The sequence below is a fragment of the Cucurbita pepo genome, chromosome 7, assembly GCF_057944985.1.
Source record: "Cucurbita pepo subsp. pepo isolate OVF chromosome 7, ASM5794498v1, whole genome shotgun sequence".
Lineage (NCBI taxonomy): Eukaryota > Viridiplantae > Streptophyta > Magnoliopsida > Cucurbitales > Cucurbitaceae > Cucurbita > Cucurbita pepo.
The window spans coordinates 11657956-11672755 of NC_141804.1; the positions used below are offsets into that span (position 1 = coordinate 11657956).

At 35.5% G+C, this 14800-nt stretch overlaps 3 protein-coding genes across 10 annotated transcripts; 1 reads left to right on the top strand and 2 right to left on the bottom strand.

Annotated features, from left to right (window-relative positions):
- Positions 1-391: 391 nt before the first annotated feature.
- LOC111798470 (cyclin-dependent kinase F-1) lies at positions 392-2961 on the bottom strand. The gene is made up of 3 exons (XM_023681636.2): positions 2269-2961; positions 912-1877; positions 392-811 (listed from the first exon to the last, which is right to left on the bottom strand). Exons 1-2 carry the CDS (start codon positions 2773-2775, stop codon positions 933-935), a joined length of 1452 nt encoding a protein of 483 aa, XP_023537404.1. The 5' UTR covers positions 2776-2961; the 3' UTR covers positions 392-811; positions 912-932.
- Positions 2962-3376: 415 nt separating this feature from the next.
- Positions 3377-7342, bottom strand: LOC111798471 (rac-like GTP-binding protein ARAC7). 8 transcript variants are annotated; one of them, XM_087125376.1, is made up of 9 exons: positions 7243-7342; positions 6924-7012; positions 5658-5745; positions 5478-5582; positions 4379-4442; positions 4200-4264; positions 4043-4108; positions 3852-3958; positions 3377-3763 (listed from the first exon to the last, which is right to left on the bottom strand). In XM_087125376.1, exons 2-9 carry the CDS (start codon positions 6959-6961, stop codon positions 3733-3735), a joined length of 564 nt encoding a protein of 187 aa, XP_086981502.1. In that variant the 5' UTR covers positions 6962-7012; positions 7243-7342; the 3' UTR covers positions 3377-3732. The 8 variants fall into 8 exon arrangements, with proteins under 8 accessions (XP_086981502.1, XP_023537407.2, XP_086981500.1 ...); XM_023681639.2 differs by having other exon boundaries at positions 5478-5587; XM_087125374.1 differs by having other exon boundaries at positions 6886-7012.
- A 4485-nt stretch (positions 7343-11827) lies between these two features.
- On the top strand, positions 11828-13514 carry LOC111798472 (protein SPEAR3-like). The gene is made up of 4 exons (XM_023681641.2): positions 11828-12144; positions 12594-12661; positions 12812-12896; positions 13136-13514. The coding sequence occupies exons 1-4, from the start codon at positions 11920-11922 to the stop codon at positions 13253-13255; spliced, it is 498 nt and encodes a 165-aa protein (XP_023537409.2). The 5' UTR covers positions 11828-11919; the 3' UTR covers positions 13256-13514.
- Positions 13515-14800: the final 1286 nt, after the last annotated feature.

Here is a 14800-nt window from a genome sequence, read left to right on the forward strand (position 1 = left end):
ACAAACACTTAAAAAAAAAACGAGACTAAATAAACACAAAGTTCAATAAATTATAGATATTAAATTAAAAGTACAAAAAAACCGAGAAACAAGTTTATTGATCTATTAGACATTTTTTTAAAGTTCAGGGACTAAATAGGCAAATTTAAAAGATCTGAGAGTATACTTATATTTTAATCTAACCTCGTAAATGTCTTAGCTAGCTTGCACGTACTTGTACCCGAACCTGGTTAACCCTGGTACATTTAATAGTAAAAAGATAAGGAAGAAATATACATATTAATTGTATTAGAGACCATCTTTGCCCTCAATTTTTAGGCATCCCTCCATAACTCTATTGATATCTTGCCCTGTCAGCCTCATAGCAAGAAGAAAGCAAGAATGCAGCAAATACTTGAAAATGTGTTCATTTGGAAGAAAAATCAAAAGCATAAAGCAAGAGAGAAGGAACCACATTCATGATCAGTTTGGCAGACAAGACAAAACTTGAGGTCCTTGAAAAAAGAAAGGAAGGGGAGGGAAACTCACATCTTTTGGTTGTGCAAATATACACGAATTACATTAACAAACGCGACATTCTTCGAGAAGGGCATCGGAATGATCATTCCGACAACTGAGTTCTCCAAGCTTTTGGTGTTTTAAGTATGAAGAGCGATAACGGTATCGTAGTATACTAAATGGTCTGTTTAGGATTCAGACACAACATTCTTCGAGAAGGGTATTGGAACGATCGTCCCGACATCTAAATTCTCCAAGCTTTTGATGGTTCTAGTATGATGAGCAATAATGGTATTGTAGGATAAGAAATGGCCTGATCAAGATTCAGAATGTATCAAGGAAGCCTATACTTATAAGTAATGAGTAAAATAACTAAATTGAAACAAAGTAGAGTTTCAAATATTTAGGAGTACCTTGATCTCGATCCCAACAGTTCAATCATATTGTACGGAGTAACGAGTGGCCCTTGTGGTAACGTTCAAGGGGCCGAGTACGTCCATATCGGAGTCTGAGTCATTGTTGTTGTACCATCCTGCAGGGGAATCCAGATCCTGTCCAGTTCTGGTTGAAGGAATATGAAGCTCAGACAGGGGAACAGGAAGTGGCTCATCAGTGAAATACTTGTCTTGGAGCAATTCCATGGCTGTCGCCCGATTAGACGGGTCGTAGCAAAGAAGTCTTTTAACGATGGAAATTTCATCAGGAGATCGGTTGGGAAGACATGCTTCGAGGCCAATAGGCTTGTCTATGTTGTTGAATGATATGATCTGAAAATCTGGAAGTTTGGAACAACCTGGCCAAGAATCTTCAGTCAAGTTGCCTAGAGTAGTGAAAATTCTGCTCATTTGATCAATGTCAGCAGTTCCTGGAAAAAGTGGTTCCAACGTAAAAAGTTCGGCAAAAATGCAACCCAACGACCATAAGTCGATCTCCAAACCGTAGTTTGTAGAGCCATAGAGTAATTCGGGGGCCCTGAACCAGCGAGTTCCGACGCAAGAAGTGAGAGAACCCTGTCCATCATCTGCTGGAACTCCCCCTTCCATTTCATAAGAATATGATGAACCTTTAAATGGATCCTCTTCGAGATCACTCGTGGTACACGTTGCTATGCAAGACGTATCTCCATCATAAGTACATGTTTCCTTATCAAACTCAGTTTCTGAATTTTTTGCTTTCAGCTCGTCTAAAGCTCTAAAATACTCCTCTCTGCTAATTGGTTCTTGTTCTTCAGTTCTGTTTCCTTCTCGAACCGAACTTTCTGTTCCTGAAAAAATTGCAGGTGGCTGAGAAATTGCGGGTACTTGATCAGAAGAATTCATCTCACTTGGTTGTGAAATCTCATTGGATTCATCAAATTCTGGCTCCATCAATATTCTTGCCTGAAACCAACATCAAACTCATTCTTTTAGGAACTGTGAAACCAATATCAAATTCATGGATCTTCTGCTAGATTTGAGTATCAAGAATCAAAACTGAAGGAGATAAAAAGTGCCAATCTGCAGGAATCACATGTATAAGGTCAAGTAAAGTTCAATATCATGGATCTTCTGCTAGATTTGAGTATCAAGAATCATAATCCTTCAACATGAACAGATGAACACCAAATTCAATCAATATTTCAGGTTACTTTTATGGTGAACAATCTACAAGCATAGAGTTACAAACAGTAGTTCCTCACGAAAACGAGCTAAATGCGCATTACTGTAATTATATTCTGAAAACTCTTTGCTCGCGGATCTTGGACTAAAAGAGAGAATGAAAGGGAATCACCTGTCCAAAATCGGCAAGTTTGAGCACGCCATCGTCGGCGATCAACAAATTGCTCGGTTTCAAATCCCTATGCACGATCATATTTCTATGACAAGCATCAAGACCACTCAAAATCTGGATCATCCATCGCTTCACCTCATCGACCGCGAGCCTCCACCCGGATTCTCCACCGTCCGATCCTCGCTTCTTCGCCTCCGCTATAACGGTGGCCAAATCCGTCTTCAGAAACTCGAGAACAAGCACAGCATCCTCATCCTCACGCCAAAAGTACTCATGCAGAACGACAATATTAGGCGAACCTTGAAGGATTTGGAGCGCCTCGATTTCGCGGAACGCCGATTGATAATCGTGGATCTCCTTCAAAGCGACGATGACGCCGTCGGAGAGCCGCCGTGCACGGTGAACATCGGAATATGCGCCGGATCCGATACGCTCGAGGATCTGGTACTTCCGGATGATGTCCGGCCGAGTGTGGATGCTCCAGCTCTTTGCCGATGGAGATTCCATTTGGCAACGATGTTGGAGTGCGTGTTCAAGGGTTTTCGAAGATAGGGGTTATGAAAATTCGTTACAGTTCGCAGTTAATTTTCGCCGGAAGGCGAAAAAACAAGTCGCCGGACAGTGAACAACAGAAGCCAAATTCAAATGTCGCCGAGAATTAATATATTCATTGATTTTAGGATATTGTTTTATAAAGCAGAAAGATTTGACAAATACAGTACAAACTATGGAAACTTATAAACTTTCTCAAAACTTATATCATTATAATTTAATATATATATATATATATATATAGTTTTTTTTTTCTTTTTTTTTTTTTTACTTATTTAAACTTTTAAATATTTATTTTAATCACTAAAACTTCAATAAAAAATTATTTAAAACCTTATTGGGAATTCAAAGATGGGTTGAGATAAGTGTTAAACGAACATCGAGTTGAAGTCGATATAACGCTCTACCATTTTGAAAAAAACATGAGACAAGGAATATTTTTGAATATTCACATACCGATAGACAATTCAAAAATACGACGACTATAACATTGAAATGTTAAGTTTTAAAAGAATTGCAATGTTCTAACTTGACCACAAAAGGAACGATGACCGAGTCACTATATCTCGAATTCATATCATTTAGCTATCGTGCAAGATTCATCAATCTTAATAACTAAAGATAAAGTACGTGTTTTCTAGCCTCGAGTGGATGTTTCATATCAAATCGACGCAATATTATAGAATGACCGAGACATATATACCTTAAGTTCTTGAGAGAATGAACAATTCCCTAATTTTCAAGTTGTCTTCCACTACAACCTAAGCTAATACAGCCACAAAACGGATCAACAAATACTCAGAAAGCTAGTCATGAATTAGCCTCCACAAAATAGGATTACTCAGAGCTTGCAGCAGCACGGCGTGTACTCGGCAGCAGCACGGCGTGTACTCGGCAGCTGCACGGCGTGTACTAGGCAGCACACCCTCCACAAATGATGCTCCTGCCATAGTTGTATGCATGTCAATAACAAGATTTTATAATGAGAGTCACAAACAGGTTAACAGATCTCGGGCGGGGGTGCGACTTACGTGAACGAGCAGCTCGGTCCTCGACACCTTTTCTTCTTCGTGATCTCGCTTCTCCTCGGAGGCTGCAGAACAACCTTAATGGCAGTATCAAATACAGCTTTGACATTCTAAAGAATCAACCACAAATTCAAGTTAGATATTGTTCATCGCCACAAAAATTGGAACATCTTCCTATGTTGTCTTGTGTCTACCTGTTGTGTCTTGGAGCTGCACTCAATGTAAGCCGAAGCACCAATTTGTTTCCTCAGCTCCTCACCCTGATTGTTCAACAAAGTTCAGCTTATCTTTCAAGAGACATTAGATCACAGTTCACATTCGAAGAAATATGCAAGGATTCGGGAAGTGAACCTCGGAAGATGTAATCACGTTGTATCCCGTTTGTTCGTTTGAATATCGTCGGTCCTCACGGAGATCTAAAATGAACAGAGACAAATTTCATTGATATTGTTCATGGATTTACACGAATGGTCATTAGTATGAACAAAATGTAACATCGAATGATGGATGAATAACTTTTGTCGACGTACCGAGCTTCGTTCCAACTAGAATGATTGGAACGTTGGGCGCAAATCTTCGCAGTTCGGGCATCCACTGAGAAATCAAAATAAAGCAATGTAGTTGCAATGAATATGTTCCATAGTTTTTCTCTACTATTCAAGCACTTGTAGTCAGATATTATCTTCTTTGGGCTTTCTCTTTCGGACTTCCCCTTAAGGTTTTAAAACGTGCTGCTAACAAGACGTTTCCACACCCTTATAAAGAATGTTTTGTTCCCCTCTCCAATCGATGTGGGATCTCACAATCTACTCCCTTTCAAGGCCCAACGTCCTCGCTAGCATTCGTTCTCTCTCCAATCGATGTGAGATCACATAATCCACCCCTTTCGAGGCTCAGCATCCTCGTTGGCATACCGCTTGGGGTCTAGCTTTGATACTATTTGTAACTGCCCAAGCCCACCCGTTAGCAGATATTGTCCTTTTTGGTTTTTCCCTTCCGGGCTTCCCCCTCAAGGTTTTAAAACGCATCTACTAGGGAGAGGTTTCCACACCTTTACAAAGAATGTTTCGTTACCCTCTACAATCGATGTGGGATCTCACAATCCACCCCCTTCGGGGCTCAGCATCCTTGCTAGTAAACTGCTGGGCACCTATCTCAGATACCATTTGTAACTGCTCAATCCCACCGCTAGTAAATATTGTCCTCTTTGGGCTTTCCCTTCCAGATTTCCCCTCAAGGTTTTAAAACACGTCTGTTAGGGGAGAGACTTCCACACCCTTATAAAGAATGTTTCGTTCCCCTCTCCAACCGATGTGGGATCTCACAATCCACCCCCCCTTCGGGACCGAGCATTCTCGCTAACACTCATTCCCCTCTCTTATCGATGTGGATCCACCCTTTTCAGGGCTTAGCATCCTCGCTGGCACACCACTCGGTGCCTAGCTCTGATGCCTTTTGTAACATTCCAATCCCACCGCTAGCAAATATTGTGCTCTTTGAGCTTCCCTTCCGAGCTTCCCATCAAAGTTTTAAAACGCGTCTGCTAAGGAGAGATTTTCACACCCTTATAAAGAATGTTTTGTTCCCCTCTACAACTTATATGGACCCTAATTAATACCAAATCAGTACCTTCTTGAGGATGTTTTCATAGCTGGCTCTACTAATTAATGAGAAAGCTAGTACAAACACATCTGCACCTCTGTAACTCAAAGGTCTTAGCCGGCTATAATCTTCCTGACCTTCAAAACAAACAACAATCAATAAAGATCACTCAGTGAAATGCATATAAACAAAGGACACTATATTTACCTGCAGTGTCCCATAATCCCAAATTGACAATATTCCCCTCCACAGAAACATTGGCACTGAAATTGTCAAACACTGTGGGAACATAGTCCTGCCAAACAAACCACCAATATTGAGAGAGATAATAACGGTCCAAGCCCACCACTAGCAAATATTATCCCTTTGGGCTTTTCCCTTCAGGGTTCTCTTCAAGGTTTTTAAATGCGTCTACTAAGGAGAGGTTTCCACACCCTTATAAAGGATACTCCGCTCTCCTCTCCCCACCGCTAGCAGATATTGTCCTTTTGGGCTTTCCTATCAGGCTTCCCCTTCAAGTTTTTAAACGCGTCTACTAGAGAGAGGTTCCACGCCCTTATAAAGGATGCTCCGTTCTCCTCTCCCCACCGCTAGCAGATATTGTCCTTTTGGGCTTTCCTTGTCGGGCTTCCCCTTAAGGTTTTTAAACACGTCTACTAGGAATAGGTTTCCACACCCTTATAAAGGATACTTCGTTCTCCTCTCCCCACCGCTAGCAGATATTGTCCTTTTGGGCTTTCCCTTTCAAACTTCTCCTCGAAGTTTTTAAACGCGTCTACTAGGGAGAGGTTTCCACACCCTTATAAAGGATGCTTCGTTCTCCTCTCCCCACCGCTAGCAGATATTGTCCTTTTGGGCTTTCCCTTTCAAACTTCTCCTCGAAGTTTTTAAACGCGTCTACTAGGGAGAGGTTTCCACACCCTTATAAAGGATGCTTCGTTCTCCTCTCCCCACCACTAGCAGATATTGTCCTTTTGGGCTTTCCCTTTCAGATTTCCCCTCAAAGTTTTTAAACACGTCTACTGTGGAGAGATTTTCACACCCTTATAAAAGAGGCTTCGTTCTCCTCTCCTCCTCAATCAATGTGGGATATCACAGACTCTATTCAATAAAAATGGCAAAAAAGCATCAAATATGAAGAGAAAGACCGTTTGAAACTGCTTAAGCTTAGTGTTTAATGGAGAAAATCACCAATATTCAGAGCTCAAACCAGAACTTGCAGCCCATATTCAAAGAAATGCATGATAATCATCAATGTTTAGAGATAGAGAGCATCATTGTCAAGTGTTCATGCTTGGAGTTTGAATAAATTGGAAGAAAATCATCCATGCATGATAAGAGAGATTAGCCCAAATTCAAAGAAAAGCACAAAAATCCTCCATGAAAAGGGTATTAACATCAACCAAACAGATTAGCCATTAAATAGAGGCCTCACAGTAGGGAACTTATTGCTAGTGTAACAAATAAGCATACAGGTCTTCCCAACAGCTCCATCTCCAACAGTAACGCATTTAATGAACTTCGAAGCGCCGCTCATTCTTCAAAAGCCTCTGCAAAATCCGCTTAAAAAGTACAGAATGGAAATGAGAATCAGAAATTAGAAGAACTAAAAATCAGCGAAGGATTTGAGGTGTAACAATGGCGGAAATGGAGAAAGGGTTTTGGATTATCGCGAAAAGGGGCTTTTAAATTTACTGCACTTTTCTTCTTCTATCCCTCTCGAAATCTTTCAAATACTCAGAGACAAAGGTTTCGAAATGCACAAAACGTTTCTTTAGCTCTGGATTGGTACCTGAAATGGCTGAGATGGGTCCCTCTGGTTCTTGTCGCTGCCGCCATTAATGGCCCTCCAACAACACAAAGCCATTCGCTTCGGGTTTTGTAAAATTTTGTCTAATTTAAATTTTATTTAAACAAATTATGAATATTTTAAATTTATTTATTTAATTTTTTAAATGTTTCTGTTAACAATATGAGCGAGAATTCAAACTTAAATGGCTCTTCAGAAAAAGTTATAAATACTTTGATCACAAAGTTCTCTAGCTGCTTTAACGGTTACAATTTATTCAAATTCCCTTTAACACATATATATATATATATACACACATTAAAGTATAACATAAAAAAATATTTACTCGAGTTTGATTTTATCGTCTTTTATTCATTTACTTGTATAACGACTCATGCACAAAATTTAAAATTAGGAAGTCAGTACCTAATGACCCGGCATTCCTCTGCGACATGGTCACGTATAAATTTATAAGAGATCACTCAACATAGATGTAACGACTTAGGCCCACCGCTAGCAGATATTGTCCTCTTTGAGTTTTTCCTTTCGGGTTTCCACACCCTTATAAATGGTGGTTTGTTCTCCTCCCCAACCAATGTGGGACATCACAATCCACCCCCTTCAGGGCCTAGCGTTCGGGTTTCCACACCCTTATAAATGGTGGTTTGTTCTCCTACCCAACCAATGTGGGACATCACAATCCACCCCCTTCAGGGCCTAGCGTCCTCACTAGCAGATGTGGGACCGCCCCCAAATCCACCCCCATTTGGGGCACAGCACCCTTACTAACACACCGCCTCGTGTCTACCCCCCTCAAGGGAACAGCGAGAAGGCTGACACATCGTCCGGTGTCTGGCTCTGATACCAACTGTAACGACCCATGCCCACTGTTAGGGTAAGGTTGTCCTTTTTTTACTTTTCCTTTCAAGCTTTCCCTCAAGGTTTTAAAACGCGTCTGCTAAGGTAAGGTTTCCACACCTTTATAAATGATGGTTTGTTCGCCTCCCCAACTAATGTGGGCACATCACAATAGAATTACTCTGAGGCACAAAAAAAATGCACCTTGTTGGTATAGATATAGCTCTCCACGGTATAATTATAATCTCTATAATCTCTAGATTAAGTTAGAATATGTAAAAATAGAAGACTAGGTTGACAATTTGACACGTGGGTCGACCCATTTGAGTCATATTTAGACTGGTTGGCCCGGTCCACTTAATGAACTTGTCATATATATTTCATATATTTAAAAAAAAAAAAATAATTTTTTTTTAATAATTTAAATATTGATAAAAATGTTTTTAAAATGTAAAAATGTATAAGTTCTTTTAGAAAATGGGACATTAAATATCTCTCATACTAATAATTTTATCAAATAGAAGTAATTAAATAAATAAATATAATAATAAGCCCAACCAATCTCAGATGCAAAGCCCTGCTAAATAATTGGGCCAACCTGACTTAGGCCCAAGCCCAAGCCCAACCAATCTCACTGTATCAAAATATTTATTTAATTATTTATTTTTTAGCACTTGATTCCCATTATATATATAATTTTTGTAACTTATAATATTATATATATATAGCCGCACGATTATATCCATGTTGGTAGGTATTAAAATGGTGAGTTCATTATAGCCGTACGATTCACCAAACCGACAAACACAATGAAAAAGAATTAGTATTTATTAATTTAAATCTTATTTTAATCCATAAATGATTGTGCTTATTTTATTTTTCATTTTCTATATTTTTAAAATCAATTTTCCATATTTTAAATATTAAAAAAAGAATAAAATTTCAAACAAATTTAATCAATACATTATAATATTATAAATTAAATATAATTACACGTTTTGTCACGAAAAATTTCAACATATCAACAGAGATAAGAAGGAATTTTGTTATTAAAATTATAATTTTTAGTTTCTTAATAAATAATTTAAATATATTAATTAATATACTCAATCTTCTATAAGAATCTTGAGCGACCCTCTCTTTATTTAATCCCATTTTAAATATAATTAAAGTTTTTTGGAATTTAATAAAATTAAAACTCTAATGTCTCCCAATATTATACATTAATTACATAAAAAAGGCTGTGGTTCAAGTAACCTACACCTATACTTTATATTGGAAGAGAATCTTTATATTATATGGGATAATATTAGGGTATGATCTTTATGGATTAGGGACTGTTTTGTAAATTACTTTATTTTATTAATTACATAAAACGTGTGTTGGTTGTGTTTGCACGTGCTTACAAATCTACGGTGGATATTTCATATATTCTTTGTACCTCTCCACTTCTCTTTGTCTTTCCCCCTTAACCCATACATGCATGCACATCATAGACTTTTCGTGTATCTATGGTCTCGATCGGTTCGATTTAGGGTAACACTCTTAATAATTCGTTGGTTTAAGAAGATGTCATCTCTTTTGTTAGATCCTACATCGATTGGAAAGGATAACGAAACATTTTTCTCTCGAGCTGATGTATTTTAAAAACTTTGAGAGGAAGTTCGAAAGGAAAAGCCCAAAGATAACAATATCTGCTAACGGTGGGTTTGGGCCATTACAAATTGATTAAAGCTTGACATCAGGCAATGTAGCAGCAAGGAGGCTGAGCCCCGAGGTGGATTGTGAAATTATTATTATTATTTAAATCTTGAGGGGAAGTTTGAAACAGAAAACACAAAAAAGGATAATATCTGCTAGCGGTGGGCTTGGGCCGTTACAAATTGATTAGAGCTAGACATCAGGCATTGTGCCTGCAAGGAGGCTGAGCCCCTATGGAGGTGGACACTAGGCAGTGTGTGCCACCAATGACTCAGGCCTTGAATGAGAGTGGATTGTGAAATTATTATTATTTTTTAAACCTTGAGGGGGTCTGAGAGAGAAAACACAAAAAGGACAATATCTGCTAGCGGTGGGCTTGGGCCGTTACAAATTGATTAGAGCCAGACATCAAGCAATGGATCAGCGAGGAGGCTGAGCCCTTATGGGGGTGGACATTAGGCGGTATGTGCTAGCAATGACACTGACCCCAAATGGGAGTGGATTGTGAGATTAATATTATTTTTTAAACCTTGAGGGGAAGTATGAAACAGAAAGCACAAAAACGACAATATCTGTTAGCAGTGGGCTTAGTAGTTACATCTTTTGTAGAGGAATTCACCCGAGAAATACTTTTAAAATTATATGAATTAAATTAAAACTACTTTGAATAAGATTTAAAATTTAATAATTATTCAAAATTATAATATATTTTAATCATATTTGAAATTATTATTTTTTAATTGAAGTAATTATTATATGCTTTGATTTTCTAACCCAATAGGTCAAATATATCGGTATGTTTTGTAGAAAAGTAGGTGTGAATGAGAAATTTTAATTAATTTTTATAATCATATTTAGTGCAATTATTTATTACTAATATATAGAATTAATTATTATATTTTACACGTCATTCATTTTTACCGATATAATTTCTTAATAATTAAAGAGACGTTTTGAATCTTAGACTTTATTATTGAATATTATAATTTTCAAATTTATCGAATAAAAAAATGATCAAATTGTAACAATTCTACTGTCTAATTATGTAATATATATATATATATATATATATATATTTTGTAATATTTAAAGGTTTAATTCTAACAAAATTCATTAATTAGATTCTTCTGATAAAAGATAATATCTTAATCAAGTTGGAGTAATTTTTTTACATTTAATTTAGTGGATTATCTACGAAAGCTTTCCAAATGACGTAGTTAATTAAGACTTAAAAAAGGGATTAACGAGGATTTGGGAAGCAAAGCAAAGGAGTTCACGTGTTGATTGATGTAAAAAGTCGGTTTTACCCTCTCAAAACCATTTCACAACTCTAATTAATTAATATAATATTACCCTCACAGATCATGCTTCAAAGACCTTAATCAGATTTGGTCCCTAAAACAATACATTAATTTATATATCTTACCAAATTTTAAATTTACCATTAATTATCATTAATTTGGTCAACCAAAACCAATTTTTTTAATTTTTTTAATATATTTTCTTTATATATGTATTATTAAAAAAAAATTAATTACTCTGATTTGAAATTAAATAATCGAACTATTTTAAAAAATAATCTTTTTTATTTTCAAGTTTAAAGCCAAAATAAAGATTTATAAATTACTTAATAAAATTTGACAGCTGGCATGTCTTGAATTGGTGGACCCCTCTTTTACGGGTTCGATCCTACGTGCATGATTAATTCTAAAATCTGATTTGATTGACCTAATCCATAATCAAATACAAGGATATGGTGGTCTCGACATTTGAGCTAATTAATTAGTTATTATAAATAAAAGATCCCCTCTCTGCCTCTTATTTCATTTCTAAAAAACTCTGAAAAAATTAAAAAAATTATAACCGCGACAATGATTGTTAATATTATATAGTTTTTATTAAAAAGAAAAAAAATATTTATGGAAGTTCTCAAAGCAAGAGGGGAAAAAAAGCATAAAAATCTAAGTATAAATAACATAAAAATCCGAGAGACAGTCTGATCCAGCGATGCAATAATTGTTGGGACTGTGAAAAAGAGCTTAAAAAGAGGGCTTTAGAGATCTCAACCCTCCCACTTTCTCTCTCTAGTTCTTGATTTCTTTCTCTCTCTTCGTTTTTAATATGGGGAGTGGTTATTTTGGGGAGATGAATATGGGGAACATTGATAAGAGGAGGAGTGGGTCGCCGGCGGCTGCGGCGGCGGGGAGGAGAGGGAGGAAAGGAGGCGGCGGAGAGAAACCGAAGCAACCGCAAAGAGGGTTGGGAGTAGCTCAGTTGGAGAAGATCAGATTGCATGGCGAAATGGGTTGTGCTGGTTATGGCCACTTCTATCCAAATCTCTCCGCCGTAAATCTCTCTCTCTCTCTCTTTCTTTGACTTTTTTTTCTCTCTTTTACATATCTCTCCGCCGTAAATTTCAATTCCTATAATTTTGGAGAGGAAATTTGAAGAGATTTAAAAAAAATTAATTTAATTCAGGTATTTTTTTCTGTTTCTTGTTTCTCTCTAGACTTGAACGAGTGATCAGATAATTTCTTGGTTCTCTATGTTTAGATTAGAGATTCGAACTTCTGACCTCAAAAAATTTTAAAATTATGTTTATATCGACCGATTCAATATGACTTATGACTTTAAATGAAATGAACGACACACGTTTAATTTCATATGATTATTGATTTTGAAATAAAAATCAAATTAATTATAAAAATTTAATTTTCTGTTTTTTTTTTTTTTTTTTTTTTTTTTTTTTTTTTTAGTTATTTTTTAAAGAATTTTCCTTTGATAATGGATCCCAGGGAATGGGAGAATATGAAAGAGGAAGCTTTAGGTATGGGGAGTCTCAGCCAACAACAACTTCTATAAGGTAATTTATTTATTTATTTATTATAATTATTATTTTCTTTTTATGTTGTAAATTTATGGAGTAAAATTTAGACATTTTATTTTATTTTCTATGAAATTTTAATAATAATAATAATTATTATTATTTAATTTATTGTTTGTGATGTTTTAGATGGAACATGAGTAATACAACCCTGGAGACCCAACATTTTGGGGAACCAAATATGACTGGACACCTTTCCAATCCTCGAGTACTGGTTAGTTACCGAGATTCGTACCTATAACTTTTTTACCGATGATAGATAATTAATTCGTAGAAATTGTTAAACGAGTTCAATGGTAATGAAAATGTAGAGATTTGAATACTAAATGTCTCGAAAGTTAGATTGACCTAATTACTGATTGCTCGATGATCGTTTGGTTGACACAAATTACCATATCGAGAGTCATTTATTGCAATTATACTCAATTATGTTCGTATGTGTGAAAAATGCAGGATTCAATGCACAAGAACATGAATACAAAATACGGGAGTGATTCAATTGGTTCAAGCAGTCAGAATTCTGAATCAAGTGAGACTCACGAGCTTGATTTAGAGCTGAGATTGTCGATCTAAATTGGTTTCTATCGATCAGTTTCCTGTAATTTTACCTATTTTATGAACCATGCCCTTCATCTTTCAATAATTGCTTCAAACACCCTCTTTTAGTTGTACATTTGCAAATCATAAAAGGGTATGGCTTGTTTGAGATTTATGAGACTATATGCTGTGAAAAGAATTCAAGGGCATGATTTGTAAATTGGGCAAACCATAGGGTGCAATTTGTAATTATTATTCCTATATATATAAATATTGCATGCATGCACAGCTCCAATATATTTCTTTTCCAAGTATAAATACATACATACAATATATGTATATATATATATATTTATTTATTTATGAAAGGGAGACTTTATTGCTTCCATTCAAGTCTACACAGAGAGCAATCAAACAGTAGAACTATTATTTATTATTTTTAATTAATTATCTTAATTTAATAGAAAATATTAAATAAAATATTTTTAAAAAATAGAAATATTCTGATTCATTGGCTTTGAGCATTTTTTTTTCTTAGTCCTTTATTGTTAATCAGTTTGAAATTAAACTTTATTAGAAAAAAGGAAGAAAAATCCAAAATAAAAAAACAGTATTGAAAGACACATTAAAGCCATTTTAGGCTTTCTAATCACTTGGTTGAGCAGTTTTACTAAGCAAAAGGGAATGCTTTGAATTATGAGACTATAAAAGTTATATCGAAAAAATAAATAATATTAAAGTTCGGAGGTTCGAGATATTAAATATAAATATAAATTTAAATTTAAATAATTGTCGATTAGAAATGTAATGTCGATACCCATGATTCAGAATTTGGATTAACCAACATAATTCCGTTGCTTACTTGTCTTTAAATGCTTCTGAGAGTCTTTGAGCAGTTCTATATTGTATTTACTTATATTTAATTGTCTTTATTTGAGCAGTTCTATATTGGGTGACCTCTTAGAATTTTTTCCAGAAAATATATAAATAAAGAATTTAAACTCGTTACGTAACGGGTAAATTTAATAATTCCACGTAATATTTTTTCATAGATGTTATACCAAATAGGAAGGAGGATGTAGTAATGGTTTTGTTGAAAACTTTTGTGCATGCCATGTTTGTTTCACACCAAGCATATTGATTGCTAATAAAGGGAATCTCGTGTATTCATGTTTGCCTTTCATATTTTAAATGTTTTTTAACCCTAATTTTTTTATTTTTCAAAAAACCCTTCGATTAATCAACGACTCAGAACGAAAATCCCGATTATTGCATTTATACAATGAACGGAAAATATGGAGTTATCTTCCTTTCATGTCTCTATAATAATACGATATATATTTTCAATCAAAAATTTTGAAACCGGGCCACTTGAATTTTGCTTTTAGGACAAAGAAAGACAGGCCTCACAATAAATTATTATTTTAATAAAAAAGCGTGTTAGGAATATTATTAGTTCGATATTATCCATTTTAGGTCTAAGTTCATATACATTTTCTTTTTCATCTCGGTGTTCGCACGATCGTATGGGACTTTAGTGAAATATGTGGCATTAAATATTTTATATATATATATATATAT

Excerpts from the sequence above, each read along its gene's own strand:
- LOC111798470 (XM_023681636.2), bottom strand. The coding sequence starts at position 2,775 with ATGGAATCTCCATCGGCAAAGAGCTGGAGCATCCACACTCGGCCGGAC. Across the intron at positions 1,878-2,268 it reads AACTTGCCGATTTTGGACAG|GCAAGAATATTGATGGAGCC; the intron begins GTGATTCCCTTT and ends TGTTGGTTTCAG.
- LOC111798471 (XM_023681637.2), bottom strand. The coding sequence starts at position 6,987 with ATGAGCGGCGCTTCGAAGTTCATTAAATGCGTTACTGTTGGAGATGGA. Across the intron at positions 5,588-5,657 it reads GGGATTATGGGACACTGCAG|GTCAGGAAGATTATAGCCGG; the intron begins GTAAATATAGTG and ends TTTGTTTTGAAG. Across the intron at positions 3,959-4,042 it reads GCAGCTCCAAGACACAACAG|AATGTCAAAGCTGTATTTGA; the intron begins GTAGACACAAGA and ends TTGATTCTTTAG.
- LOC111798472 (XM_023681641.2), top strand. The coding sequence starts at position 11,920 with ATGGGGAGTGGTTATTTTGGGGAGATGAATATGGGGAACATTGATAAG. Across the intron at positions 12,145-12,593 it reads TCTATCCAAATCTCTCCGCC|GGAATGGGAGAATATGAAAG; the intron begins GTAAATCTCTCT and ends AATGGATCCCAG. Across the intron at positions 12,897-13,135 it reads TTTCCAATCCTCGAGTACTG|GATTCAATGCACAAGAACAT; the intron begins GTTAGTTACCGA and ends TGAAAAATGCAG.